Genomic DNA, 11,368 nt, shown 5'->3' on the forward strand with positions numbered 1-11,368 from the left:
GTTTGGTATGTTGTATTAAATATAACAATTGCATAATTTGTAAGAAGAATGTATAAGTTATACTGGACCCCACCCTCTATAAGGTATAAGTTATCCCGGTGTTAATTTTAATCCTGAGATAACTTATATATGGTTTGCTAACCAAACGAAGTATTAAGGTGGTATTAAATTTTTATACCAGCACAATACCTTCTTATACCTCGTACCAAACGAATAATGTAAGCAAGATATAAAAAGAGACAGAATTTTACTAAGCAGGTGTGCTGTCTTCACTTAATTATTATCCTACAAATAAATCAACAGGATTATTAAAATTGAGTTTGGACTACCAAGTTTTAGAAAACCTTTTGGCAAAATATTTTGAGGAAAAGTTCTGTGCTTGGATTACAAAGAACATAGTTTGCAGCAGGGAGAGACTGAGGACATCTCTTGCTTTGATACAATAGTAGACCATAAATGAATCTAAGCACTGGCTAAATAACATACTCTTTTACAAGCTCTATTTGCTGATACACATTGAAGGTTGTGTCAGAATTGGAGTAGTTATTCCAAGAAATGTTTAGCCTTTCGAGATGAGAGAGTTGGATGAGGGTGCTATTGGAATCAATCATCCCCGTTGGCAGGCTGCAATTACGGTCTAGTTCAATCACTTGGCCCGACATCTCATCACATTTCATTCTATCCTATAGGCAGTAAGCTGCGCTCATATTCCATGAAGTTATTTTGGATAAGATTCTAACTATTGTAATGACAAATACTAGATGAGGGACCTACAATAAGCGTTTTGTTGAATTTTAGTAGGTAAATGCTTTGATATTTGGGGCACAGTTGAGGCACGGACGAAGAAATCTAATCAGAAAAGAGCATGGTCGTCTAGTATTTGTGGTTAATATGGTAAGAAATCTTATCCAAAAACATTATCATGGAATATGAGCACGGATTGCTGCCTATGGGAAGGAGTGAACTGCGATGAAATGTCAGGCCACATGATTGAACTTGACCTTAGTTGTAGCCTGCTTACAGGGGCCGATTGATTCCAATAGCAGCCTCTTCCAACTCTCTCATCTCAAAAGGCTAAACTTTTCTTGGAATAACTTCTCCTATTCTCACATCTCAGCAGATAGATGACTTTAATTGTATCTACTAAGAAAGTGGCAATTGCTGATACACATGTTAGAGCTGGGGGTGGATACTTCCAATCAATTGCTGGTCATGAGTCACTAGTCAGTCACCAAATAATCCCTTTGGGTTTGCCAAAACTGCACTTTGTTAACTAAACATTGGAGGCTAGAGTCCAAAGTAATCTGTGAGCTATACAGATGCATTTGCCGCCTTCGCCTGGTGTCAAGAATTTCCTGATAAGGACATGACCACATGAGCCAAATATTAGACACAGAAAATACAAATAAAGAGGAAAACAATTTACAAAAAGATAATGAATATAGAAAATTAAGTTATAGAAATGTTAGGTTAACAAGAATACGAACAGAGCAGATATTTCTAATGCCAATAAGATTCCAAAAGAATGCTATACAGTTCAAGCAAGTGCATGGTTTCATGTCATTTTATATCCATATAAGATTGTGTATCGAGAAGAACAATATTGGCATGATAAATAAACATCAGAAGTTTTAAAGATCTCATGGCATGACTAGGTCCTTATGATGACCGTTTTTAGTTGTAGCACAACCAGCCAGCTGAAAACAGTGGCGATTTTTGCATGGGATAGCATTTCAACACTAGAAAATAGACATAGTTGGCTAATACTGTATACCATTTCATGACTGAAAAGTAAAATGAATTTAATGATATATCTACAATGGTTGTTTGTAAGGGAGGTCAAATATAACATTCAGCTAAGCAAGCTAATTTAATAAAGCACTTCATAACATTTAAAAGTATTGCTGGAACCTAGATTTATTCGGCTATAGATCTACCAAAGTAGATAATGAGTAAAGTGAAGAACTCAAGGTTAAAGAGCACACCGTTAAGTCAAAGTTTCGAAGCCCTCCCCTATGATCATGTATAGGAACTGATCCTTCTCCACTCTGGTATTTGTTTCTATATTCTGTCTGAGCTATACCACCGTCATCTTTTGATTTTGACCTTTGACTTTTTCTGTACCAAAGACCATAAATTTTAATCTTGGGCCAGGTCTTCCCAAAACCTCATTGTTTTAATTTCTTCTGATGTATCAACCTCAAATACAATCTAAGTGATCTGCTTCTGGATGTTGTAACATTTAACAGTTCCAACCAGAGCAAGTGATTCAATAATGGCCTGCAGAAGTAGCTCGGGGAAATCTTCGACATGAGCAAGTCCATGATGGTTTTGCACTGAATTCAAAACCCTACCAACTATCTGAAGAGAATAAGAAGACAAAATTATGATACTGCCAAGTATTTACCCTATGCAGTTGATTCGATAGACTACAATAATTTACATGATTGGCAATAAGAGACCAACCTTTCGTGCATAGCCACCAAAGGCCACACCAGCGATCAAAGCATTTGGTGAATGTAAGGAACTCGAGGGAATTTTCTCATAATCTGAAGCCTCTGAAGAAATGTGCAAATTGATATAAAAATTTCAGTGTTATGAGGAACATGAACTTAATAAAGTGAGGTGTGGAGTTAATACCATGCATGGTTGTTGTTTGGAATAATCTCTCCTTTTTCAAACCCTCTATAGTGTGAGCATTTGTACCTCCCGCCAGTTGAAGGAAACCTATGGCGTAGGAAGAATCTTCAAGTTGCACCAGCGAGTATTTTATAGCAACAATGAGTTGTTGCAAGCAGTAGCAAACGAATTAGCGGATACCTTTAGGCTTGTTTTCAGCAGAGGCCAATTTTTGTGCAAAAGCAATTGCATCTCTCGTGGCACCTCGCCCAATATCTCCACTCATAGGTCGACCATCCAACTTCAATCATGATAATAATTGGAAATTGTGAGAAATATCTTTGGAGAGTCCTAGCTTCTAAATCAGTATAGCAATAGGACGCATGATCTGCACCTGCCATAAGTTTAAGCATTGTATGTTGGTTTCCATTACGGAGTACATAGCTTCCATCGCCGATATGGTTGAATCTCTCAAGTCTGGAAAGCTAACCTACAGGAAACCAAGATAAAAACAAATTATTAACTTACTTTTTTGAAATGGAATAATTTTTTTTTAAACTTACTAGATGATATTATTTAATTTAGCCATCAGAGATCAGAAAACGAATAACAGCTTCACATACTGCCACGAGCTTCAGATTTGCAGTTGAGTTCCCCAACCCAGTCCAGAGTTCTCTAAATACTGCAGGCACCCTATTCCAAAAATGAGAATGCAGATAAGATACAATTGCTAGCTACAAAATGATGCCGCTTTGATAATGTGACCTCGACTCTTGAAAACCATGGAAGTAGAACTTTTATCCTTAAAAACTTACGAAATAGAACCACGTCTACATTTTATTTGTGATTTTGTTGTTAAAGAATTTAGAAAACAAAAGTCAGAGTGTATTACAATTTACAACAATATATCTTGAGTAACCTATTCTACGGGTTAAGTTTGTGCTTCAATAGAATAAGTAGTGAAAGTCAAACTTGAATGATTTCGGGGAATATATTAACCAAAATATTTTTATGCTAACCTTCCACTGGTATGAATTTCTATGGCATCAACATCATCCCTTTCAAGAAGTTCAGCTGTAGCAGTAACATCTCTCACATATGTAATAGCTCCTAAATCAACAAAATAATTTTTCATGAATGCAATGGGCACGTACAAACAACAATGCTAAAATTAAAGGGAACAGAGGTAATGGTGAAAATAGTGAGCAGCAGCACGCAAAAACCATGGTGACAGAGAGAAATAGATTTTTGTTGGTTTTTTTTTTTTTTTTGGAGGGGGGGGGGATGGAGAGAATGACCAGATTAATGGAACTCACTTATTTTGTCATAAGGACAAACCGGAAGGCAACGACCACAACCGTAACAGCGCTCAGCCAAAACTCCGCCCTGCTATAGTTACAGATGTAACGATTAGAAATGAACATGAATAAACTTTAAAATGAATATAACAGGGGATGGCAACAAGGTTAAGTGTATGATAGATAAAATCAAGGGAATTGGAAATGGAAAGAACCTTTTGCAATATTGCACTAGCAGGACAGACTTTCTCACAAGGTCTTGTGCAATCCTGAGGGCAATCATCCGGATCAAATTCTGCCACAATATCATACGAAACAGGAGTATCAAATTCAATCGTCTTATTTTGGAATACTTCCGGTGATCTATGAGTAATCCTTCATGGTAAAAATACAACCTCAGGTCTTTGAGCTAATTTTCTCAGTACCATTCATTTTTGTACATAAAGGGTTGCTGTCTTCACATTTTATGAGATTGACAAATAATAGACTCAATTGAAAACGAACTTGCATTATAAGCTACTCTGTTTACTAAACTAGAGTAGTTTTAAGCTAAATTCTTCTCCTCAGGTGGTTCTTCGTTCAATTTTTGGAAAATACTTTAAAGCTCACTAAAAGAAGGACATTAGGAAGGCTGAATACGGACGACAAGTTCTTCAAAACAAGAATATCCAAAGTAAAAATATACTCAATCAAGTTAGCATTTCACAGTTTCTAATGCTTCAGAAGATTATACACTCCAATCAGAAGCCTATTATCTTTTAATAAACCGAGAAACCTTGAGGGTCAGTAGCACATGGTTCAAAACTCGGTGGATAACGGGCCTACCCCTCTAACCTTCTCCACTTAAATATCAGAGTTTTGGTGACAGCAGGTTTTTGTCTACGGCAGGGTCCCAATCAGAAGCCTATTTATACAAAACAAAAGCAAGAAATGTTTACCCCTACATCAGGTAACCAAGATTATTGAGTCTCAGAGAAGACAAATGGTGGTCGGAATCAGGGTGTGGGGAGAGTTACCAGCTTTACGGAAATGAAGATCTTCATCGTCATTAACACTGATCATTATCCAAGGCCTGCGAATGGGCACAATGGCTCTGGCTGCTTCTACTCCTTCGCTTACAGCATTCACCACCGACGCCTCAGCAGCACAGTCGATGCAATCAACTACAATCAACACACAAACTCACCAATCCAATCCTATGCAAGAAGTACTAGTGCCAAAACTATAAAGAGACAGTTAATGATTCTTTTTTCACCTCCAGCAAGAGTATAAACCAGAGAAAGGTTCCTGATGTCGACCAAATCCTACAAAAACCAATAAAGATACAATTGCTCAAATAACTTAACATGTCTATGCATTTTGTATAATCTTCAGACTTAGTTTGTACTAGCTCCGTTACACTTTATATGACAGTATTCGACTGCAGATGGAGATTAAGATGCGAACTTTAACTCTATATATATGTATACATGGGGTATTAAGATTGGTCTTATTTAATTTTATAATCTTGTTCTTAGATGGTAAGATTGATGATATGATAATATTAAAATTATCAGATGCAGTTGTTTTCTATATATATCTGAACAAATACTACTATTTTGTTGTAGGTATATAAAATGTACAGCTAAGTCTATTATCGAGTAAAATCCGGTTTCTACGTCTAATTTAAACTCTTCTAGACTTGAGGTAAGGCTTCTAGCAAATATTTCTGGATTACTATAGTTATTACAATTAATAGACATTACCAATAAAAATATTTTTTGTGATTAAACTCTTATGTTGTAAAAATACTACTCGGTACTCTCTCTCTTATTCTATAGACCTGTATTGTTACAATATTATCTAAATCATGAACTGAAATTACCCCTTTTACTTTTTTTTTTACTTTACTGTTCATCTCTTCTTCCCAACCTTTTAAAGAAATAAATCTATTCTTAACTTTTTTTTTTTCCCTTTAACCTCACCCTGGCCACGGTTAAACACATATATACCCATTCTTGGTTATTTTCGGGTTTCACTTAACCAGTTTCTCCTAGGAATTTACAGGTTAATTCATCAAAATTGTTAAGAAATTGGGAGGATAACCATATACTAAGAGTGATGTCTGGTTATTATCAAACTAGTAATTGAGGAATAATAAACATAAAGTTATACAAAATAACATAAAACTGTAAAAAACAGGGGTAATATCTAGAAACATAATTTAGATAAAAATAAGTAACTTACATGTTTACAGGAGAGAGATTTCCCTTTCGGGAAACTCGAAAGAGCTTACTGGACTTTGGAATTAAAAACGAACACACATAAGCGTAGGGATTTATTTATTTTATAGGCTTGAAGGAGGAACTACTAAGGCATACATAAGGAAATATTTTATAAAGGTATATTACAAGGTGTTTGGAGAATGGTGGGTAATGAAGGAGGGTGTTTTGATGGTTTTCTTGAGAGTGTTCTTTCTTCGACTTGTATTTCTTTCTTCTCCTTTTTATAGCCAAGTTTTTGAAACGGATTTGAAAAATGGACTTCAAACATTTCCAGAAATCTTTCTTGTCCCGCCTTGTAGGGTACTTCATTGGGCCCCATCTTCACATGGCTTGAGCAGAGATTCCCTTAGTGCTTGTAACTTTTTCTTCCACTCAAAAATTCAGCTTGTCTTGTAGCACCACTAGCACTACCTTTTGTCACATCTTCTTTCCTTTATTTCTTTTCTTCTTTATGTCACGTCTTCTTTTCTTTAATTGTCTTTCGCATTGGCACGCCTAGTGGGATACTAGCATTATTGCTTGTCTTTGTCTTTGCTGCTCTCAATTGCTTTTGACTGAGACCTTGCTTCCTTTTACGTGTCTAAATTATGTAGAGCTATTGAATCAAAACTCATTCCTAAATCATCTTCGTATGAATCTTGAGCATCTTGATAATTTAGGTGGTTTTCATCTTCGTAATTATCATCTTCCCCTGAGCTTTGAGACCTTTTTGGACTTGGATTAGGACTAGGATTTTTAATCATATGTTTGTCTTGTTCTTCTTTTTCTTGAAAGAAATTTTCTAATGTTTGTTTAATTATGTTTTCTATTTTCTCATTTTTTTTCTTTTTAGAAATTATACCCTTTTTTTTAATGCTTCTCCCTATGTTAATGTTCTAGGTAGTCTTCATCTTGATGAACCTTCATCTTCACTTTTTGGCAAAGTGACAGCTATAAACGGATTTGATGTGTCTTTACCGGCCACCGTTTGAATCGGACTAGCTGTATCATTATCCGATACAGTAGATTTTGTTGCATTCATTGGAGAATGCACACCCTTCTTATCCATTTTTTCTTGAGATGGAGAACTCTGTTTTGGACTGCTCATCTCTGTGTCTTGTTGGGAAATAACTTGAGTTTGGGATTGTGATAGTGTCAATTCAAATCTTAATGCATGTACTCTCTGTTCTAGTACCTTCACTTGCTCCATAAGTTTTGTTTTTTCCTGTGCCAGGATTTCATTCTTCTGGTTTATTCGTTTGAAGGCTTCTGTCATTGATGAGCAATGATCACAGAATATTATCTTATCGTTGTCTTTTTGGATGTTATATTGGGGGGGGGGGGGTTCTGGGTTTTGTCTGAGTGCTGGGGAGATATAGTAGTTTGGTCCTAGTATTCCTCTTGCATAGTCTAATGCTTCAGTGAAGTCATTAAAACCTTTGAAAAGCGGTTTTTCTAAATCTTTAATAGAGTCTAGTACTTCTAACCATGTCTGAGAAATACCATTTGTCTTACCATGTATAACTACATAGTATTTAAATCTTTTATCTTGGTTTTTGTCTGTAAAATACTGTCCTAAGGCATTAAGAGCCGCTATAAAATATTTAGTGTCTTTTTTATTGTATGCTATCCATAAACTATCAATTAAACATCTTTGAGATCTATCTATGACACATTCTGGTAAAACTCTAAATGATATATTTGATGGAGGAAAGAATATTAAATTATGCTTTCCAAAACTTATCCTTTCCATATTAGTTTGTTCTGCAAAACGTTGTGGCTTAAAATGAAGATTACCTAATACTGCCTGCAAGTATTTGTCTGAGGGTGAGGCTTGAATGCCCTTTCCCTTGTATTCAGTCTTGGGAACTGTTGGTCTCATGCTGTACATGTAAAATACTTTATTAATTGACAGTAATTTTAAGCCTACTTAACTAATCTGCTAGATTATTATCTTTTCCTTTAATATGTTCAAAACCAAATTATATATTGATCTAGTATCAATAAAATTTAACCATCTTCTGCTACTACTATTCTTTGCGTTTATCTTTTGGTGAAACTTAACTATAGCTTCGCAGTCAGTTCTAATTGTTACTTCTTGTTTATTCAATATATATAATTTAAAACTATTTAATCCGTAAATTACAGCTAATATTTCTGCATCTATACTACTCATATTTCCTTTTTCTCTATAATTACCACTTTGGTAAGCACATATTTTTTCTGTATTCTTATCACTATATTTATTTGGTTTTGCCTTCAAAACTGCTCCCCAACCTTCAAAGCTACCGTTTGTTTCTATAATTAAGTAGTCTGTTTCTAATGACATATTTAAATCAGGAATATATATATGTGTGTGTGTGTGTGTGTGTGATTATTGTAACAGAAAATGGATCAGTGATAGTAGAAAAATATTAAAATGCTACTACTACAACAACAACAAAAAGAACCCTCAAACACAAACTAATGGTTCATTTATTAAAATAATGATTGAAATCAGTTTGATAGATAAACATATCATCAAAGTTCAAGATTTGAATAGTATAATGAATTTGAACTCTGCTAAGTTGTGAAATTTATAAAAACTGAAATAGCATCAAACATTTTGAGTCAATCCTTAAACGAAATAATGCCATTTAAACTGGGATTGGGGTAGTTGAATTTGATTATACATACACCCTTTATCTCAATTTATGTGGCATTGTTTGACTAGGCACATAGTTTAAGAAAAAAAGACAGATTTTTTTAAACTGTCGTCTAAACCAAGTCGTAGACATTTTCTTTTTTTGAACATTTCCAGGGAATCCCGCAGCCTCTACCATTCGGGTGCGTATTGAGTAACCTGCTCACTGTGCAATAACACAGAAACCACATAGGAGACGTAAACCGCACAAGGCAAGCCCGGTGCAACAAGCTCTAACTAAGGACATGGGCGGATATAGAGTTTGGCCACCGGTTTATGTGAACTCAGTACTTTCGACGCGGAGCATATATTTATGTGTAAAAATTCATTAAAATTGCAATAAATGATAGGTCTGAACCCACAATTTTAAAAATATAATGGATTTAATGCTAAAACCTTAAAAGTTGGACTCATAGAATCTAAACCTTGTATCCGTCTCTGACTAAGGAGGCTGCTGGTGAGGGAATCAATCCCAAATGTGGGGAACCACTCACCAACAACCTCAACTAACCCTTGAGGGCAAGTCCTAGACATTCGTGTGGCTACAAATTTAGGAAAAGTTTAATGTTAAAATGTTTCTAAATATAGAAAGGTGTTATCCTTTTTTTTTATAAGCCGAAAAGGAAATTGTGCATCTAAAATTGGGACAGAGGAAGTAAAAATAAGATCAAAAGAAAGATCAGGTGCAGAAAACTGTAAAGGTGAAGTCTTTTAGAGTAAATGAGGGGTTAGGTGAAGACCTCAAAGCTAGCACCACAAATGAGCTTGACCCAATTGCCCTTTTGGAGCGATTCAACAGGAGAATTAGTTAAACAAGGAATCACTGTTTTCTTTATGATGCTTTTCACTTTCTCAAGACCATTGTAGTTGCTGGAATTAAGCGGAGCTGTAATAGAGAAACCAGATTAATTCAAGAAAACTGGAAAAAAAAATTAAAGAGAATAATAATACTAGCCAGAGAAGTATGGAATAGAGAGAGTACCTCGCAATTTGGTGCCAAGTGAAGCAGAGCAAGGGATGCTCAGAGCCATCATCTTGTTACAATAGTAGCTCCTTTTGGCTAGAATCTGTGATTACTCCATTTTGTTATCTGAAAAATCTCAAAGTTTTTGAAATTACAGGATCACCCCCTTTAACTGTTTGAAAATAATATTACTAACCCCTCCATTTTATCGAAAATAATATTAGTAACCCCTCTATTTTATGGAAGTATAGTTTCTTCTCTTTGTATTTTTTTTTTGGTTAATTCCATTTTATTGGTTTCACACCCGATGCCATACACTTTTTGAAAGCCATTGGCTTTGTGCAGAAAAGTTTCACTTTAGGATAAAATATTTTCTGTCGAAAGCAATTACACACTTATAATTAATCTCTAAATATAAGTTTGATTAAGAAAGAAAAAGTACTTATCACACCATTATAATCTTGATCGATAATTTATATTATATCTAGCGTAACTAAAACATAGATATTAACGATAAATATTTTTCATTCGTGTTTTATAACAGATATACATAGTAACAATTTTATTATGAATCTCCTTTATTTTTTCCCGTTGTGAATCATTTCTTGAATAACACCACCTATCTTAGTCACATAAATTGGGGTTAGAGGCTAAAAATTAATTCTAGTTATGTATATCTTTCGTCTGGTTTTATGTATCTCGAAATTCCTATATTGGAATAATTGTAGACATTATCCTTTACCTCATTTAACGAGCTAAAATGCTTTTTCACTAATCTTGTGCAAATAGAGAAATAACACCTTTTTTTCTTTCTTTGCTAAGTTACCTCTTCAACCTTAAAACCCTTTGTTTTTCTTTTCTTTTGTTTGCTAATTGAATAATGAAAAGCAAAGCAAAGTAAGAAATAACTAGAATTAATCCCACTTATGCTAGGCACGAGTTATCCTATTCCACAAAGTATTCGTTTTAAAAATTAATGTCACAATTCAATTTAGGATCATGATCGACGCTCAGGAGTAAGTACCCCAAATAAGTCTCATTGATATTTTACAGAAAATCAGACAGAGTTTTCCCTATTTTAGGACTATCCAAAATAAACCTGTCTTAGAATGAATCAACTAATATCCACCAAAACGATTATAATCCTCATCAACGAAGTATTTTGATCACAACAATATTAATTTCATCTCCAAAAATACGACAAGAAAGCCTAACAAGAGTCACAAGTCTATATCAATAACATAATATACATGATACTAATGAAAATGATTTTGGAGCGACTCTAAGAGTTTCAAATAAATGAGATATAACAAATAATTAAAAAGTCATCGCCCACGCGAATAAATGCGGGAGTCACTAGGAATTTTCAACTCATACACTCTAACACTCGAAATATTCATTTGACTTACCTATTGTCTCTTGGGGAAAAAATAGCGGGGAATGGGTCGCTAGCTCTGTGAGTAATAACACTTAACTACAATCGTTTTTAATTGGGGACAAGTCAAAAAATATGCTAGTATATCAAACAAAATGCCCTTTCTCAAAAGGTAAATATAATAAG

General features: G+C 34.6%; 1 protein-coding gene across 2 annotated transcripts; it reads right to left on the reverse strand.

Annotated features, from left to right (window-relative positions):
* Positions 1-333: 333 nt before the first annotated feature.
* LOC107766680 (uncharacterized) lies at positions 334-9,945 on the reverse strand. Of its 2 annotated transcripts, none has more exons than XM_075241065.1 (14): positions 9,826-9,945; positions 9,584-9,729; positions 5,173-5,221; positions 4,934-5,080; positions 4,133-4,212; positions 3,936-4,005; positions 3,639-3,729; positions 3,243-3,312; positions 3,014-3,109; positions 2,821-2,920; positions 2,641-2,727; positions 2,467-2,558; positions 1,986-2,361; positions 334-1,355 (listed from the first exon to the last, which is right to left on the reverse strand). In XM_075241065.1, exons 1-13 carry the CDS (start codon positions 9,875-9,877, stop codon positions 2,212-2,214), a joined length of 1,230 nt encoding a protein of 409 aa, XP_075097166.1. In that variant the 5' UTR covers positions 9,878-9,945; the 3' UTR covers positions 334-1,355; positions 1,986-2,211. The 2 variants fall into 2 exon arrangements, with proteins under 2 accessions (XP_075097166.1, XP_075097165.1); XM_075241064.1 differs by having other exon boundaries at positions 3,936-4,008; positions 9,826-9,931.
* Positions 9,946-11,368: the final 1,423 nt, after the last annotated feature.

The sequence above is a fragment of the Nicotiana tabacum genome, chromosome 20 (assembly GCF_000715075.1).
Source record: "Nicotiana tabacum cultivar K326 chromosome 20, ASM71507v2, whole genome shotgun sequence".
Taxonomy (NCBI): domain Eukaryota; kingdom Viridiplantae; phylum Streptophyta; class Magnoliopsida; order Solanales; family Solanaceae; genus Nicotiana; species Nicotiana tabacum.

Excerpts from the sequence above, each read along its gene's own strand:
- LOC107766680 (XM_075241064.1), bottom strand. The coding sequence starts at position 9,877 with ATGATGGCTCTGAGCATCCCTTGCTCTGCTTCACTTGGCACCAAATTG. Across the intron at positions 2,921-3,013 it reads AATGCTTAAACTTATGGCAG|TTGGATGGTCGACCTATGAG; the intron begins GTGCAGATCATG and ends TCATGATTGAAG. Across the intron at positions 2,728-2,820 it reads TGCTGAAAACAAGCCTAAAG|GTTTCCTTCAACTGGCGGGA; the intron begins GTATCCGCTAAT and ends CCTACGCCATAG.